This window comes from Panthera tigris, chromosome E2, assembly GCF_018350195.1.
Source record: "Panthera tigris isolate Pti1 chromosome E2, P.tigris_Pti1_mat1.1, whole genome shotgun sequence".
Classification (NCBI taxonomy): Eukaryota; Metazoa; Chordata; class Mammalia; order Carnivora; family Felidae; genus Panthera; species Panthera tigris.
In genome coordinates this window covers 59387971-59407020 of record NC_056674.1, presented here as the reverse complement: position 1 = coordinate 59407020, position 19050 = coordinate 59387971, and the positions used below count along the sequence as shown (strand labels likewise).

The window sequence follows — 19050 nt, the reverse complement described above, 5'->3', positions numbered from 1 at the left end:
GCGAGAGGGCAACAGGTAGACGGAAACGGCAGCAGAAAGGTACAGAGACGCTTGCTGGCAGCTGAGCAAGGTCATCGGGTCTGGGTGTGCCTGTTCCTCGCAAACACGAAGGAATCTAAGCGGACCATTTGGTGGCAAGCTAGCTGTACTGGAAGAAACCCAGAGACGGTAGTTCTGGGAGCAGTAGAGGGTGAAGCAAGGGATCCGTGAGGCCAGCACCAGGAAAAGCTTGCTCCCCACCCGGTCGTGCCTCCTCTCCAACCAGGTGGAACCAGACCCACCCCCATTCTTGCTCCAGCTTTGGCCTTCGGCAGAACCCAGGGGGACAGGTGGCTCTGTGATGGGCTCTGTTCTTCTGCCTCTTGTCTAAGTCATGCTGCTCACTTTCCATTCCCTTGGCTCTAGATTTGGGTTTAATTACTGGGCATTGCCTTGTTAAACTCTTTTATCATTTCCGATTATTTCTTTTCTGTAGATTCAAGGTTTTAATAATCGCGTCGTCTGAGAGTAATGATGGCTTTGTTTCTTGCTTTCCAACCTTGATAGTTTTTACTACTTTTCTCACTCCCCTATGCTGGTCACTCCCACCATACAACATCAAACAGAAACAAGAGTCGTCCTTGCCTCGTCCCTGCTTTTAAAGACATGCCTCGAATGGGCACCGTGAAGAATTATATTTGCTATAGCATTTTGGTAGGTGTGCTTTATCATATAAGAAAGTTTTTTTTGTTTTGTTTTTTTTAAGTAGGCACCATGCCCAAGGTGGGGCTTGAACTCATGACCCTGAGATTAAGAGTCATGTGCTCCACCAACTGAACCACTAAAGCTGCTGTTTTCTTTGCAGGAGGATTTGAGTTGACTGATCAATACCATCATTGGCTATAGGACTGTTCAGACTTTCTGCTTCTTTGTGAGTCGGTTTTGGCTGATATGTTTTTCCAACAATTCTTCCATTTCCCAATCGCTGCCTGAATTGGGGGGAGACTCCTTGACTGGCCAGCTCTAGGGCACAGTTCTGCCTCCCGAATCTGAAGGTGGTGTCTCTGAGTTGCCCCCAACCCTCTTCGGAACCCCAGTCTCCTCTCTGCCTATGTTGGCATCTGTATCGGGAGGATTCGGGCGGCAGGTAGCAGAATATTTGACTAAATATGGCTTGAACAACAGAGTGTGTTTACTGTTTAGTGGCCTACTAGTTAGGCCAGAGTCAGGCAGCTTCGGGGGACAATACTGCCACTGAAGAGCCCGCCCCTTTCTTTCTGCCCCCGCACCCCATGCCTGGCACATTGGTCTACACACACAACATGACAGGTGCTATATAGTTGTAGGCATCAGGGCATCTCGTGCTTGGTGAGACTTTTTACAGGGGAGGAAAGCACCCCCACCCCAGGCCCTGTGGGCCACGGCCAGGCCCCTCCCTTCCGCCTCCACCGTGGGTGCCCAGACCCGAGGCCAGGAGCGGGCGGGGCTGCGGGGCAGAAAACCGTGTCTGACACAGCATCTCTGAGACGGACTGTCCCACCTGACCCCTCCTGAACCCTCTGGCCTGTCACCACCCAGGCCAGTCTGCCAGAAAGTACTAGAACCTGTGGTGTGCCGGTTAATGGTTAACAACAGGCTCTCAGCGTGGAGGGAAGCCCTCCTATGAAGGGTTGCCGATTCCCAGGGTGTAAATACTCCCACTGGGTTGATTTCAAGCTACCAGTCAGTGTCACTGACTGCAGAGCTGGGAAGAGATGTGCACAAGCCAGTGCCAGAGCGCTCCTCCCCAAAACCCAGCTGGATCCTACGATTTTGAGCTGGCTTCTGCCCTGGCCAGAGAGGAACGATTAAGGCATCGAAGGGGCTGCCCTCAGACAAATGAGAGACCACACGTTGAATACCTACTATGGGCTAGTCACGTACAAAACACTCTCTTGATTCCTTGAAACTGCCCATCTGCTCGATGAGGACACAGATGCAGAGAGGTTAAGGTACATGGGGACTCATGGAATTGGATCCGAAGCCGGGCTTGTCCCATCCGTGTCCTTCCACCCCAGACAAAGGCCAGATTCGGAATAGAGCCAGCTAGTTCTCATCCAGTACCTACCACGTGCTGGGGGTAGTGCTCTTACAGGGGAGCACCGTTTGTAATAGCCCAGGATGTGGGGGATCCATCAAGCGATAAATGGATAAACCAAGTGTGGTCTGTCAGAGCAGTGGAGTATCATCCAGCCACAACAAGGAAGGAGGTCCTGACAGGCTACGGTTGGGGACGAGCCCCTGAGACACGATGCCGAGTGAAAGCGGCCAGTCATAAAGGACCGGCTGTTCCAGGGTTCCACTTACGTGCAGTGTCCAGAAGGGGTGCATCTACAGAGAGAGAAAGTAGATCTGCTGTTGCCGGGGGCTGAGGGCAGGGGGTGGGGAGTGACTGCTGACGGAAATGGGGCTTCTTTCGGGGGTGACGAAAACGTTCGGGAAAATAGGTAGTGACGATGGCTGCACGACTGTCTGACTATCCTAAAAAGCACTGAATTGTAAACGAACGAAGGGCAGGATTAACTGAAAAGAAATTCTCCCACCCCCACCCCCCCTCCCAGGCTGAGGCCCGCTACAAAGCTGTCGTGATCACCGAGCCGGACTTGCCTAGTCGCCCGGGTTCTGGGCTAAGGAGGCACTTCACATGCATCTTTCCCAAGAAGTACTCTCAACCACCTTACAGGTGGGTGACATTCTTAACCCCATTTCACAGGTGGGAAAACCGAGGCTCAGAGAGAAATTAAGCAACTGGCTTGATAGCACACAGGCAGTTGACAGCAGAGCCAGGACTCCGATCCGGGTCTCTCTGGCTTCAAAGTTTGTGTTCCCAACACTTCACTGCCTTAAAGTGAGGTCAGGGTTGCCGGGGGATCCTTCTTTCCTCCTTCCAGGATGTTACTTCCGGTGACTCCACAGCTCACGAGGCTGCTTAGCCTAGAAGCAGCCCCCCCCCACCCATCTTCGCCTTCTCAGCAGGAAGGACCGAGTGTTGGAAGGAAGGGCCCTCTGTTGCCAGAAAGCCTGTGCTAAGGTGACCAGGTATCTGCTCCGACGCTCAGTTCAGTGGCCGTGTGACCCCGGTAAGCCTCATCCCATCTCTCAGCCTCATTTTGCTTACCTTAAAACATGAGGGACCCCAAACATCAGTGGCCCTCAATAGGGGCACTGCTGCCCCCTATGGAGCATTCTGGAAATTTGCAGGGGATCCATGAGTGGGACAGTCCCCCAAGAACCTCCTCCACTTCCCAGTGCCCCACCAGACCGTCATGTGGATGAACAATCCTCCTGTAGTTTGTGGGTCTAGAACCTGCCTCCGTTTTCTGTCTGTCTGTCTTTCACGGAGCTGTCAAGACGCTGGGTCATCTGGGACTGCGACTACCACGCGGTCAAGGGGAAACTGTCACCTCCATTTGGACTTTGCCGAGAGTTGCTCACCGTTTCGGAAAATCGCATTGCCAGCAGCAATGCCTTCGTGGTGTTTGAGCCTCTGTGGGACACACCTGTGTCACCGACATTCTCTCTGTGGTGCAAGCCTCTGGCCATCACGTTGTCTAGTGTGGTCAGACCCAAACATTTACCTTCGAGATCCATGTTGTTTTATTTTAGATGACTTTTCCTTTATGTTACAGTTAAGGCCTCATATTGATTTTTTTTTTTTTTTTTGCAACTGGTGTGTAGATAGATTATGTTTTCTATGAATTTCATTTCAGAATAAGAAAGGGAGCATGAAAAAAAAAAATAGGTCTGGGGGCCACTGAGCTATGTCTGATTTCTTCAGATCCCTTCCAGCTTTTAAATAATTAAACCTGACCTCAGAACACTTTTTCCAGAATTCTAATAAAACCAAGTGCCTGGTGCTTTTCAAACATTTCCAAAAACATCACCGCATCACAGTGGCCCAAGTGCACGCAGAAGCTGACTTCAATTAACTGCCCTCGCGGACTCTGAGAGGCTGGCTGTCTTCCGTCCCCTGGCTGAAAACCACCCACCCCATCTGCAACCTGTGCTCACCGCCCATTCGACTCGTCTATTTGCTTTTCGCCCCAAGAGAGAAAAAAGCCAATACCCCAAACTCAAAATCTTTCTTATGCCGTTTCTTTGTGCTTGGACAAGTCGGTGCTTAGCCGGAATGTTTACTGAAAGAGCAAAATAAAACAATAAATAGAGCTCCGAGGAAATCTTTGGTGACAAATTTTGCTGTGCTTGAGTGAGTTCATGCCATGTGACATTCCTTCCTATTAATTATTTCTCTCAGGCTTATCTCCCCTCATCTCTTCTCGAGCTTATTATGTTTTAGCGGCAGCTAGCACAACGGCTTGGGTACCGCCTTTCCCATCTGCGTGGAACAGAATGTTCTCAACGGCCGGTGTCAGGGACGCCACGCAGAACCGGCAGATGTGGCAGGGAGCGGGGAAAAAAGCAAAAATGAGGAGGCGAAGAGCGGAATCGACCGAAGCCAGGCGGGGGACAGACTGCAGTGAGGGGATACCCTGTGTTGAACAGCGCCCCCCAACATCCGCCTCTCCCTGCGACCTCAGAATGTAGCCTTCTTTGGAAACAGGGTATTTGCAGGAGGTCACACTGGATCGGGGTGTGCCCTAAAGTGGGCCCTCGTCTTGCAAAAAGAGGACAGGACACAGACACAGAGTGGAGGCCAGGTGGCAACAGAGGCAGAAATTGGAGAGACGCGGCCACCAGCCCAGGGACGCCTGGAGCCCCAGGAGCTGGAAGAAGCAGGAAGGACACACCCCTGATGCCTCCTGTGGGAGCCCGGCCCTGTCCACACCGTGATTTCAGACCCCAGCCTCTAGGACCAGGAAAATACATTTCTAGTGTCTGAAGCCCTCCAGCTGGTGGCAATTTGTGTGGCAGCCACAGGAAACCCATCCAGGGCTCAGGTTGGAAAACCAGGAAGGTAAGTATCACGGACTGCATGTCTGTGTCTCTCCCAACTCTTATGTCAAAACCCCACCCCCCATGTGACGGTGTGAGGAGGCGGGGCCTTCAGGAAGGAGTCAGCAGGGGGCCCGCTGCCCCAGCTCTGCCCCCCCCCTCCCGTGAGGTCACCAGGGCCCCACCATGCCGCACTCTGCCTCCATAACTAGGGGAAACACATGTGGTGTTTATAAGCACTCTCCGCCCCAGTTCGTGGTATTTTATGGTGGCAGCCCGAGAGACTAAGATAATAAGTAGCTGGTCCCTGTCCCCTCCACCTAGCCATCGACTGCAAAGTTGAATTTGAGAACACGAGGGGCGTGTGGGGTGGAGGAAGGACCTCCCGGCCTCGTGCCTTGCTGGACGACGGGTGCTAAAGCTGATTCCCTGAGCCCTGGGTGTTACGTCAGCCCCAGCTGGTTGAGCCCCTTCCGTCTCCCCACGGGGGATCCTTGACAGCAACAGAGGCTGGCATTTACTGCATTCTTACCATGATCCTGGCACTGATCGGTGAAAACTATGAATACTGACATCTGTATTTGATTGATAATTCTATTAATAAGTAGATATGTATATTCTACATTTTATCCTCAAAACAAGACACCTGTAAGTTGTAAGACACACTGTTCTGTTCTATACTCTTTCGAATGAAAGACGCGGCCAGTTCAACACGTCCTCAGTTGCAAACACATCCCCATTTTAGAGACGTTAATACGTGAATCCTCGAATCGATGAAACGTGGTGTTATTGTCGCCCCTACTTTATGGCTGAGACAATCGCAACTAAGGTCACACCACTAGTAAAGAGCAGAGCCAAGATGAAAGCCGTTGGAAGGTTGGCTCTCCGGCCACACTGCATCTCCCACAGGGAATACTACCAGCTCTACAGCTGAGTGTCTTAGGCTGAGTCTCCTGGCTATCACTCAGTAGCCATTCTCTCTCTTCTTTAGCACTACAAACCTTGAGTTTCAGTGGGCACATGGTCACTGGCTAAGAACTACATTTCCCAGCCTCCCTAGCAGCTAGCTGGGGCCATGTGACTAAGTTCCGGCCAATGGGATATAAGCAGAAGACATGAGTAAACCTTCCGGACCTTGTCCTTACAAGGAAGAGGGGGTGCCCTTTACGTCCCGTTTCTTCCCTCTTTGCCCTGGCTGGAATGCAGGCGCACTGGCAGGAGCTGGAGCAGCTGTCTTAGATCTCAGCATAGAAACTACATATTGGGGTTGGCAGAGAAACAAGATAATGACTTTTCTTTTTTAAGATTTTATTTTTAAAAAAATTTTTTAATGTTCATTTAGTTTTGAGAGAGAGAGAGAGAGAGAGAAAGAGACAGAGTGCGAGCAGGGGAGGGGCAGAGAGACAGGGAGATGCAGAATCTGAAGCAGCTCCAGGCTCTGAGCCATCAGCACAGAGCCCGATGCAGGGCCTGAACTCACTGACCGCGAGATCATGACCTGAGCTGAGGTCGGACGCTTCTCCGACTGAGCCACCTGGATGCCCCTGAGATTTTATTTTTAAGTGATCTCTACACCCAACGTGGGGCTCGAAGTCACAACCCTGAGATCAAGCGTTGCATGCTCTACAGACTGAGCCAGCCAGTTGCCCCGACAGAGCAACAAGATAAAAACATCACCTAGAGTTGTCATATTAGCCTGAATTGTTTCGTCTTGGGCAGTTGTGAAAGGAAAAAACTTCTCCCTTGTTTAATCCGCCGCTATTTTGGCCCCCATTCTAGCAGCCAAGAGGCAATACTAATTACTACGGGCCATTACATGCCAGCTGCTGTCCTGGAGGCTCAGTCCTGGCCCTCCAGGAGTTTCGTGCTCACTAGGCGAGTGTGTAGACAAAACACCAAACACAATGCTAAGCACAGAGCAGGCCCTGGAAAAAGTCAGGTCCTCACGCAGGTGAGACACAGGTACCTCAGGTATCAGTTCGCATATCTTGGCGTTCTGCTTTCTCCAAATCCTACCAAAGTATGGTATGAAAAACTTTTTTCTGGGTTCCTCTCCCCAGTGACCCGCCACATACACCTTAACAAAGAAATCGCTTTCTTGGTAGGGAGAGCAATTCATAAGGGAGCTGCGGACCTGCCTGTATATTCCAGAACGGTTCCCTGTTTCATCCAATGGCCGCATCCCAATTTTCCTTCCTGAGCCACCGCTGGCCCACTCCGGTGGTCCTGACCAGGCCGTCTTTGTACCCATCCTTCGCCAGGCCGGAGCGTGGCTCGCGACTGAGCCTAAGCAACCAGGACTCCTCACCCCTCCGGCCACAACAACCACATAGAGAGAAGACTCGTGCCCGAGCGGAATTAATCTGCATCTTGACTACGAACGGATGCTGGGTGTTGGCGGAGGGCAGATCTGGCACTCCTCAGCTGAGAGTTTGAGCTGTAGGGATCATGAAATCTACTGCAGCTGCTACGGCGATGCAACAAAATACCCCAGACCTACTGACAGAAGTCAACCGTTTACTACACTTATGGATTTGGTGGGTCAAGACTAAACACGGTGTGGACCTTGCTTCTCCACGACGTCCGGGGCCTCGACTGCAAGTCTCAAAAGCTGGAGTCCGGAGTTAACTGCAGGCCCAGCCTAGCTCCTGTCGGCGGGGCCCTCAGGTCCTTTTCCACACGGGCCCCTTTCTGTGGTCTCCCCTCGAAAGCCAGCCTGGTACAGGCTTCCGTACAGCATGGTTGCTGCTTGCCAAGGGCGAGTGTCCCCAAAGAGAGCAAGGCGGCTGGAAGCTGCATGCCTCTTAAGACCTGGTCTCTGGAATCACATGTAACTTCCACCACTTTCTACTGGTTGTGGAAGTTCAAAGGGAAGTTCAAGGTCAAGAGGAGAGACCACAAACCCTACCTCCTGCTGGAAGTGTGTTAACGTCACATTTTATTTTACTTATTTTTTAAATGTTTATTTATTTTTGAGGGAGAGAATGAGACAGAGAGTGAGCGGGTGAGGGGCAGAGAGAGAGGGAGACAGAGAATCCCAAGCAGGCTCCATGCTGACAGCAGAGAGCCCGACGAGAGGCTTGTACTCACAAACTGTGAGATCATGACCTGAGCTGAAGTTGGACGCTTAACTGCTTAACCCACTGAGCCACCTGGGGGCCCTTAATGTCACATTTTATGAGGGCATGTGGGATGGGATGTGTGCCTGGGTATCTACAAAACGAGGCTGACACAGAGCAAAGCAGAGCAGAGAGAAGGAGAGCCCCTGGATCCAGCCGTACCTGAAGCTTGACTCACGGGGAGATTGTCTTTTCCAGTCAGTGAGCCAATGAACATTATTTTTGCTTTAGAGATTCACACTGAATCTCCATCACTTGCAGCCAAGAGAGTACCGAGTAACATACAGACAGGAAGCACTAAAATGCTTGGCTAAGGCAGGACTCCAGCCGTCAGCAGCATGAAGGACTAGCTGGTGCTTTGAAATGACATGTTTTCCTCTGCTCTTGGCTAACCAAAGTCCCCAGGCCAGCATCCCCAGTACGAATTTGCCACTCCCTTTAGAGGGCAAGAATGATGACAGTCAGTTTTTTTGTTTGGCTTGGGTTTAAGCAGCCAAAATGTTCCCTTTTGCCACGAGTGCAATGCAGGCTAGCATCTGGAAAGTGCTATCCAAATGACCCAGATCAAGGTGACTGTCAGCACAAGAGAGAGCAACCCCGGGGCCTGGAACATTCCTCCAGGCTGGTCGGTCCTGCAGGGAGATGCCAGGCCTCGGGCGGAGAGTGAGCACTGTAGCCGGCGTCTATCCTGTGCCAAGCACTGGTGTTCGCCCACCTTACTCCCAATCTTTACAGGAATCCTGCAAGGGAGGGCTCGTGTTACAAAGGAGGAAACTGAGGCAGAGAGAAGCCACACAACTTGCCCAAGATCCACACCAGGAAGCTGTGAAGACAGACATGTGGTTTTCTGACTGCAGAGCCCGAATTCTTTCATGCCAAGCTGGTGGGGCTGGGAGGAAACCGGGGCAGGGCCTTCTAGGCGAGGTGGACCGCATGCTTGACTCTGTGTGGGGAGGGAAGGCCAGCGAGCCTGTCCCGTGGCCAGAACAAGGAGGGGAGGGGCCCGTCACGGCAGCAGATGCTGGCGACTGGGCTCGAGGGTGGTCAGCAGAGAGGCAAGGACTGGCGTCCTGCCAAGGCCATCCTTTGGTGACCTCTGTGTAAGTCGAGGCCTGGCCACTCTGAGCAGGGTTTCGGTTGCTGGTTAGTGGCTGTGGACTGGCTCCTGTTTGCCAGCCTCTCTGTTTGGTACTTGGCTGGGCAGACAGAAGTGAGTCACACCCCGGTCCTGCCTGAGCAACCCCCCTCCTTCCGCCTCGGGCGTGGGCTGCCTGCCAATCCAAAATAAGCAATGTGTGGCCTGAGGGGTCAAGATCTGGGAGGTGAAGGAGCCCCAGGATAGGAGCTCCTGCTGTGACACCCGCGAGCTTTCCAGGGTGGGCCCTGGCGGGGACCCTCGTCTTCATGGACCTGGTCCCACTACACAAGACTGGCTGTGCCTCCAGCGAGCCACCTGGCCCTGTGCAAGTCCCTTCCTTTCCAGCTCTCAGTCGCTCATGTGCAAAATGGAGCAAACGGGCCCGCACCGCACCCTGACCTCCTCTCCCCGCAGGCGGTTATTGATCTCACTCCTGGATCCTGGGCGCTGTGCGGCTCCTGTCTGAGCCTTAATCCGTTATCCACCTTCCCCTTCTGTTCTGTAAACTAGCCCGTCTCCACCCAGTAACCCCCTCCCCTGAACCCCGGCCAGCAAGAGTCGATTTCTGTTGCTCGCAACCCCAAAACCCTGGGTGACAGACTGACCCAGCTGGGCATCACGCCCAGCCCCGCGTGGCCTGCCCCACACAACTGCCAACGTTCCGAGCGGGTGCAGCCTCGCCTCAAAGCCTGCAAAACGCTTTACCCGCTTGTGGTGGTGGCCGGAGCCCATGCGGTCTCCAGAGCCGGGCAAAAGGGACACGTGGGGGGGTGGGGCACGGACCCGACGAAGGAAGCAAGCGTGGCCTGGAAGCACCCTCACAGTCTGAGCGGGGCGCTTTCCAGAAGCGGGGCGTGGCCTCCTGTGTCAGAGCCGCTGGGGAAGGCAAGGCAGGAAGTGATTAATGCCGGCTGTGGGTGTGACAGCCGCCGCGGCTCATTGTTAGAGCAGAGCAAATGCGGCCCCCCTGCCCGCGCCCATGCCTGCTGCCTGCCCAGCCCTGCCCCGCGTCGAGTCCCCCTCCTCCCCTGGGGTGTACAAATCCACTGTGCCAGGCGCTTAAAAATAGCATCCTACCCAAAACGTAGGCATGAGACGGAACTCCAGAAAAGGAGAAAGCCTCTCCTCTCTTGCCTCGGAGCACGTGGACTGTGAGCGAGCTGTGCCTGGCGCTGACAAGGGGCCTCTCTCTGAGCCTTCTGTTCCGCGTGGGGAAGGGAAAGCCCCAGCCCAAAGCCAGCGCGGCGAGTCAACGGGACGGCTGCGCGGGGCATCACCCCTCTGACCCGGGGCCTCTCCGCACCCCGGCCACGAAGGAGCCACTCCTCTCCGACCTTCCTCCCTAGAAGGTCACTGGAGGCTGGCTGTGACCTTGACCTCTCCATCCAGCTTCTGCCCTGTAGGGTCAGTGACCCACTTGAATGGATTTCCTGCCGTACGTTCTCTTTTGCAGCATTGTTGATAATAGCAGGAAACCAGAAGGAGCTAAAATGTCCAAAACTGGAGGTCAATTAAGTTAATTATGGCAAAGGCACCAAAGAGAACCACGTGGCCTGTAAGAAGGCATCTTTCAGAACGCCATGCTTTTTGGAGTCTGAGACGCTGTCATTTGTCACACGGATCGCCTATTTCATAACCCCCTTCAGGGGAGAAAAAGAGAGAAGTAGCTGGGATGTTTCTTTTGACAACGATTCTAAAACACATCCCTATTTCAGAAACATCAAAGTGTGGGAAAATATGCAACATGGTAAAATGTAATGATTTGCAGGAAATGGTCTTGATACATTTTTAAGTTTAAAAGAAGTGGGTTAAGCAACATCATGCCGGGTCTTAAGAAAAACTAGCACGCATATACAGACACAGGCTGTGCTCATTCAGCAGTGATCTGAGCCCACGAAACACACACGCACACGTAGAAACAGGCTGGAGGGACACCTAACGAAAGCTAGCAGCGCGTGTCTCCGGGGACTGGGGCTGTGAACACTTTGGGGTTTCTTCTCCCTTGACGTTTTCTGTACTTTCCGATCTTTCGATTTCATAGTCAGGTGACTGAAATAGCGGTGGCTCCTGCTTCCGATCTCCCCTCCGTGTGTCCGGACTGACCTGTGCGGAACGCCCTCCAGCGGGGACCCTTTCTGCTCTCACGACCACCTGTGGAGGCAGGAACCTTGCCACCACCATTCTGCTGGTTGGGAAACCGAGACTCCGACTGGGCAGTTTTCCTGAGGCCGCACAGCCTCTACGCGATGGAGCCCGGATTCAATCTCCGGTCACACGATTCCAGAGCGGAGGCCCTTCAGCGTCTTCTGTGGACACTAAGCTCACCATGGGCCCTGCTTGTCAGTGCCACAGGGCATCGAAGGACAGCGCCACCTCTGTGCTCGCCAGGAGGGGAAGCCTTGATGTGGAGCCTAGAAAGGGCCCCTCGTGTCTACCCAAAGTCTAGAGCTGGGGCTCCCAGCCCCCTTGGTCCTGAGCCACGTGCGTGTTTTGTGACATAAATGAGCACAATCAGGCTGAGAGAACCAAGACTGAGACCACCAGCCCAGCTGACCCAGCCCCTCTCCAGGCAGACAGAGGAAACGGATGTTTCCACAGCACCGTGCAAGGATGCTTTGGCAAGCCCCCCTACATCCCCTTTGATAGTGTCTTCTCGTCCTGCTGCAAGGAGTCTCCAGCTTCCTCAAGAGAGAAACACTCCTGACATCATTTCTTCTTCTTCGCTGGGCAGCCAAGGGAGCTGCTGGGATCCCTCCAAGCAGGGGGTGGGGTAGCGTGTCCGTTTGCCGGAACTCAGCTGAGAATCTTCTCTCTAGGAGACCCCGAGAAACTGTTCCAAACAAACAGAAAGGCTGCTGGGGAAGCTGATGGCCTGGAACGCAGGGTGGCCGGTGCAGCCCTGGGGAGAAGGATGGAGACAGAAAATCCCAGTGTTGCTGGTACTGGGCCTCGCCGCCAGCCGCGGAGCCCCTCGAGGCGCCAGGCTGTGTCTCCACGGCGACAACGCCAGTGAGCAGGGCTGTCCCATTGTCCAGGCTGGCAAAGCGGAGGCTCAGACACGTGAAGGGACAGCCTCACAGCCAGAACGCAGCCTGGGCTCCGAACGCTGCTCTCCCAACTCTTCAACGTCCCTCGGATCTCAGACCCCCACAGGAATGCTGTGGAAGCCAGAAACTCTGCCTTAAAAAGTGCACGTCGGCTTTTCACGCAAAATGTGGTGGATACATTCGGGGGGGGTCAAGCTCTCCTTGAAGGCCTCTGATAAGAGTCTTTGTCGACTGTCCAAACACATCCACTCCACCCTGCACCCCTGCGCCAGTGCAGTCTTTCGGGGAAGGCGAGGGAAGGGTGCTGGTCTCCACCTCCTACCGCAGCCTCCAAGGGGAGAAGAACCCGGGGCTGCGTTTTCCCTGTAGCGGCCCTGTGCACGCAGGACCAGGACTCTGTGCACGGTGGGGGAGCCACACCTGTCCCCCCCTAGCAGTTCTGGCTATTGGGAGCTCCAGCCCCACCCCATTTTTAAACTTGGAAGACTCGTGTCCGACTTGGGGCCTCCAGGACAGTGAGATAAAAACGTGTGTTGTCTCGAGCCACCGAGTTTGTGGGCATTTGTTATGGCAGCCACGGGAAGCTAAGGCACCCGCCCAGAAGCAAACATTTGAGGCTGCTTTCCCTGTTGCCCCGCACAAAGCAAGAGCAAGCCCACAGACTTGGAAGGCCACCCCCACAGGAAAACGCAGGCTCTCCTTTCAGAGAATGCCAAGAGGTCAGGTGGCCACCAGGAGGTTAATTCACTCCATCCGAACCTGCCATGGCTACACCCCGACGGCTGTGAGAAACGGCCACTGCTCACGGGTGCCGGCCACACGCACACCGCCGTACCCACGGTCCCCGAGCCACACGGCAGCCCACCATGCGGATTGGGAGAGTGAGGTGCGGGGAGACTGAGTGGTGCGCCTGGGGCCACACCGCCAAGAACCACGGCTCCCGTGTCTCTGGGCTTTTCCAGCTTGCTCTCATTTCCGACACTGTTAATGAGTCCAGACACGATGAAGGGGGTGCCGGCACAGTCGCCACAGGACTGGGGCAGCACACGGGCCCGTGTCCGTGCTGGTGACGCACAGTGCTGTGTGCATGCACGTGAGCCACAGGGTGAGAAGGCTGTCGTGGAGGTGTGACCCCTCAGTCATCCGTGGCAACGGCCCAGCGACGGGTGAATCAGTCCAGGGGCGCCCCCGCCCACTACAGACGGCCCCTCCAACCTCGCCTCTCAGCCAACTTCCCAGAGAGGCTGACGGGACTGGGAAGCAACACGTCCCCTCCCTCGCCCCCGGAGAACTAGCCGCGGGGTGGCCGGGAAGGGAGAAAGTGCACCCAGGGGCTGCACAGTCCTCCCCGGCAACGAGGAGATTAACCCGGCAGACCTGGCCTCCGGACAAGGCGGGAGCCTGGCCTGGTTGCATCTGCCCAGCCGTAAAACGACTGATTACGGAGCACGTACCTGATCAAAAGCTGGCTCTAGCGGAAGGTGATGCCCAGTGCGTTTATGATAAAGGGTGACAACAACCCCACCCACACCTCACGTAACGTGGCAGCGTGGTCCGTTGGGGACATAATTGGGGTCGGACAGATCTCAGTTAGAGTGTACCACAGGTGACCTGAGCCTCACTGTCCTCATCTGCAAAGAGACCCCTGATTTTGTTCCAGTTTCTACACACTCTGTACATGCATGGGCTTCAGGAGAGGCAGGCTCCAGTCCCAGAAGGCATATCTTGATTGATCAAGGGCCATTATGATGACTCCAGCCCTCTTGTCTGTGGTTATTTCAGTGGATATATGACACAGCCTAGCCAATGAGCAGAGGGGCTTCAGTGAAAGACTTTTTTCCCCCTTAAACTTGATACGCAAAGAAAGATAATCTTTCTCCTTCTGTTGGAAGCTGGATGTGATGCCTGGAACAGCTGCAGCCACTTGTTAGCCTGAGGAGAACCAGCCTAAGGTCAAGGCTAACACCCTGAGGAGGGCGCAATGTATAGACAGAAAGAGGCTGGGTCCTCAGTGGTGTCCATGAGACAGTGCATGAACCAATTCTGGGTCCTTCGTGTCCCAGGACTTTCTGACCTGCTAGTTAGCAGGTTACACGGGTAATATCGCATGTGATGTCAGAAGCATGGGTGGATGTGAACAGAACACGTTATCGTAAAATGTTATCATACATTTAATACAGAAGAACTTGGCCAAACACAGCTGACCAAAAATCTGAAGATGTTGTTGGGCACCCAGGTGGTTCAGTCGGTTAAGCGTCCGACTTCAGCTCAGGTCACGATCTCACGGTCAGGAGGTTTGAACCCCACGTCGGGCTCTGTGCTGTCAGCTTGGAGCCTGGAGCCTGTTTCGGATTCTGTGTCTCCCTCTCTCTCTACCTCTCCCCCGCTCACCCTCTGTCTCTTTCTCTCACAAATAAAAAACATTAAAAACATCTGAAGAAGTTGTGAATCATACCAACTATTTTCTATGTGAGGAATCAGCCTCCAAAGGCAGGTTGATAAGTGAACTGGCTGGATGACCCCTGATGGTCCCTTTATCTCCTTTTTCATCTGCTGATGAAGAAGTTAACCTCACATGACCACCACATTCTCTTCAGGTCAAGTCTTTCCTGTCCTGGGATTCAGGCTATGTTATAAGGAAATATTACCAATACTTTGGGAAAAAATTCCACTCTGCAAGCAGTAGGTCAGAAACATAATTACACATAATAAATCATCCCTGATAGACAAGATTCTGTACTCACTGGAGAAATCAGCACGGTACCACAATCTCTACAGAGGAAAAGGCAGAGCTCTAGAGGAAGCATTGCAAAAACTTATTTGGGAAGTCGCAACGACCATCAGCAAACACTTAGCGAGTGCCTTCTGTATACAAGGCATCCATCTAGAGCTGGAAACTCGAAATGACAAAAACGTATCAGACCGGTCGGTCCCTATTCTCAGGGAGCTTATGGTTTAATTAAGGTGCCAACAGACGTGTGCCAACAGGACTGAACTTCCCTTGGGACACGCTGGCATGGCCTTACCGTATTTCACAGCCAGGGATGGTTCTGAGAGTTCCGTACAGATGTCCGCGTGGAAAGCTGTCCCTGCGTAAGAAAGAGGAAGCCTCAGTGCCAAGGAGCCAATGCATGAAAAGAATCACACGTGTGACCTATGGACCAGTGGCTTCAAAAAACGGTCAGCTTCAGAAACCACTCTTCAGACAGAATCTAAAGCTGAAGTCAAATACACATTACACATACGAGCAAACACAACCACGCGCCAGAGCTGCCGTGGTTAACATGTGAGGGCAAGGCCTCCACTCGGTCAGGAAACATCCAATGCGACTAGGGTCACACAGTGGACCGGACGTGGGATCTGTCCTTGCAGGTGGTGTGCAGAGGGCAGGTGGCCTCTCTGAACCACAGTCTCTTCATCTGCGAAAGGAGAATCGAAGGAAATAATGCAAAGCACACAGCCTCCGGCAGGTCTCCACGAGTGAGCTCCGTGACTCCAAGGTCACCTGAGCCGTGTTGAAGAGATGCCCTATGATGACCTTCCTCACCCACAGGGTTGTCATCTCTATTCAGCCTCCATTTGCAGCCATTCCGGGGGGACAGGGCGGCAGGACTGGGGGTCAGGAGACCTTGGTTCTAGCCCTGCTCCACCCGCATCCACTCAGCTCTCCTTCCTCAAGGCTCGGTCGCCTCCTTTGCCAGGTGAGGATAAGGATCTATTGACCTCAAAGGCATGTCACAAGGGTTAAATGAGGCGTGAAAGTGCTTTGTCCGGGCATTTCCTTCGGCCTTCCCTCCTTTGGTGCCAAAACCTTTAGCTTGGCTGGGCTGGCAGGAGGCACAGTGAGCTCCCAAACGCAAGGCCGAGCTCTGTCGCTTGCTAGCTGTCTGTCCTTTAAAAGTGACTTGCCACTCTGTGTCCTGCGCACGGAGCCCACCGCAGCTGTGATGATTGACCGCAGCTGTGATGATATACTGCCATTTTTGTTCTCTGTCGTGGAAATGGCTTGGGCCAACCTGGGGGTTGTCTGTGCTGCAAACACACACACACACACACACAGTCAGCTCAAGGGCACTCATTCGGCAGCAAGAGCTTGTTCAGAGTCCAGGTGACGTGGATACCGCTCACCCCGGCCGTTTCCGATGTTTACAGCAACGCATGTGTTGCGGGGCTCCTGTCTTCAGCAGACCACAGGATGCAGATGCTCCTACAGATGCTGGCAGCCACCGCGTCTTGAGCACCTGCTAAGCAGGCTCTCATCTAATTCTCCAGCCGCCTCTTCAAGTAGGTACCTTTTGCCTCCATCTTGCAGAGGAAGGGGGACACGGGGCAAGCTGGGGGTGAGAGCCAGGATTGGAATCTGCTCACTCTGACTTCTGGAGTGTCTGCCCTCAACCTCTCTGGTCCACCGGAGGGGAGATGGGTCTGGGAAGGCCCCTGCGGGCAAACCGCCGTATCGGCTAAGAAGGCATTCAGCAGCAGGTGGCAGAGGGCCCAACTCACTTGAACAAACGTGGGTTTATTTTTCAAACAAGAAGCTTGTGCCTGGGTGGTGCCAGGCACAAGGTCTGGGTGAGTCTCCCTCGTGTGTGTCATCACAAGGGAACAAGGCCTCCACCACTGTGGCTGTGCTGTGTTCCAGAACGCTCTGATGGGGAGGGCAACGAGGATTGCCTGACACATTTCCCCTCTGCGAGGCAAGTCACTTTCCAGAAACCCCTCGTCAGGCTTTGACTTGAGTCTTACTGGCCAGAACTGGATCACAAGGTTATTCCTGGATACAAGGGAAGCCAGGCATGGGAAAGTGTTGTTTTCCAACCTTCGTAGCCAGTGGGAGAACAACTGGGAAGGGCTTTCTGGTAGTTCACCAGCCATGCTGCACATCTACCAAGAGGCTGTCCCCACCCCTGCCTTGGAGACCAGGTCCGCGTTGTGTAGCTGTCGTAACAGAGCACCACAGACGGGGAGCCGGGACACGGGGGTAGAGCTTCAAACAGCAGAAATGTGTTCCCTCACAGCTCTGGAGGCCAGAAGCTCAAAGTCAAGGTGTTGCAGGGCCCTGCTCCCTCCGAAGGCTCTACGGGAGGGTCCTTCTTGCCTATCCCAGCTCCCGGGGGCTCCAGGCGTCCCTCAGTCTTTGCCCCTAGCTTCACATGGCCTCTCCCGTGTGTCTCCTCTTCTTAGAAGGACACCAGTCCTTGGGTTAGGACCCACCCAAATGCCCTGACTCAACCTGATTACATCTGCAAAGACACTACTTCCAAATAAGGTCACATTCACAGGTACTGGGTGTTAGGGCTCCAAGACATGTTTTAGGGGGACACAGTTTAACCACTAACAGAGACCCGTGTCTGCCTTTTGTCTTCTTTGCGAGGGAAGGTAAAGGACCACACCTGTTCCCTTTAGAGGGACCAAGATGCCTTCTTCCAAGATTAGACCCTCCCCCCACACCTCTGCTCCCACAGCCTTGGGCCAGCCTTGCCTGAGTCGGGCCTTTCTGACCCCCCTGCTCCTGCCTCACACCCCCTCTCCATCAGAGGCCCTCCAGAGTCCTCTGCTGCAGGCACTGACCTCTCCTCCTCCCGCCGGAGGGTTTTCTGGGACACAGGAGTCCCAGGGCCTGCCAGAGACAAAATGGTCTGCAAGCCCCTGAACTGCCCTGCTCAGCACAGACCTTAACCCCCACCTGAAACCTAGCGCTTGCCATCCACATGGCCTCTCAATGCTCAGGGCTCCTGGGGTTACCTTTCCAGGCAAGGCTCCGCTCTGGCAGCGGGCACCTGTGCCCGGGTGAAGTGCCTGTGTGGCCGGAGCTGTGCGAGCTCCTTCTCTGGTCCTCACTTTTGTGACAGGATGAGGAAAGGGCACTTGGAAGAGCTGCCCTGGGTCATGCAGCTTAGCGACATGGGGGTGGGGTGAAGTGCAACAGGCGTTACACTTGACGGTCATAACAACCCAACTGCTAACGTTTATTGAGCACCTGCTGCAAGCCACGTGTTCCAGGCCCGCTGCCTCCAAGTCTATGAGTAGGAGCTCCTGGGAGGGGGAAGTGACTTGCCCAAAGCTAGGTGCACCTAGAGAAAAAACTTTGCCGCTTGCTTTTTTTGGGGGGGGGGGCGCAGGCAGGATGCAATTTTCCGGGATGTGACCCCAAAGGGGGAATCGATTATGTTAATTATGTTAAGTACCAGGATTCCTCCTGGTCCTACAAACCTATAAAACACCAGGATAAAATGTGGTTAGACCCACCGATCTCCCTCGTCTTCAGTAACTGCTTAAGCACAAGAAGAGGGGACATATGCCTGATTTCCATCAACCTCTGAAGCCACCAAGGACACCCCAAGCCCCATTCATGTGGTGTCTCTATGTCTCACGTAAGGGCCTGAAATTCTCATGGGTGGGTGGGAGGGTGCAGCAGGAGGGAGAATGGGATTATCCAATCCCACGTCTCCATTCCCCCCCCCCCTTCTTAGTGTCCCTGCCCCCAGACCTTCAACAAAAGCAGAGGTAGATTAATTTGTACTGCTGTATAACCAGTCACCACAAACTTAGAGGCTTAAAACAATACCCATGTATCATCTGGAAGTTCTGTGGGCCAGAAATCTGAACAGACCCATCTGGAATCTCTGCTCAGAGTCTAATGGGCAGAAGTCAAGGTTTTGGTGGCTGGGTTGTTGCCTGTGGCAGAATCTACCTCCTTGAGGCTACAGGTCTGAGGTCTCTGTGTCCTACTGGCTATAGGTCAGGACCACCTTTTTCTTCCTTCCCATGCGGCCCTGTCTGTTTTATAAGCAGCAATGATACCATATGTCTTCCTGACGTTTCTAACGCTGCT

The 19050-nt window shown here is 53.8% G+C and overlaps 1 protein-coding gene and 1 long non-coding RNA gene across 2 annotated transcripts in view; one reads left to right on the top strand and one right to left on the bottom strand.

Moving 5' to 3' along the window:
• The window catches only part of LOC102957108 (junctophilin-3-like), a 155173-nt gene that overhangs the window by 129371 nt on the left and 6752 nt on the right, over positions 1-19050 (bottom strand). The window contains exon 3 of the mRNA XM_042968091.1: positions 15242-15304. Within this exon, the coding sequence (XP_042824025.1) occupies positions 15242-15304 (63 nt within the window). The remainder of the gene's footprint in view (positions 1-15241; positions 15305-19050) is intronic.
• LOC122234210 lies at positions 609-2694 on the top strand. Its single transcript, XR_006211993.1, has 3 exons — positions 609-693; positions 845-910; positions 2580-2694. It is a non-coding gene; the product is annotated as an uncharacterized LOC122234210 (long non-coding RNA).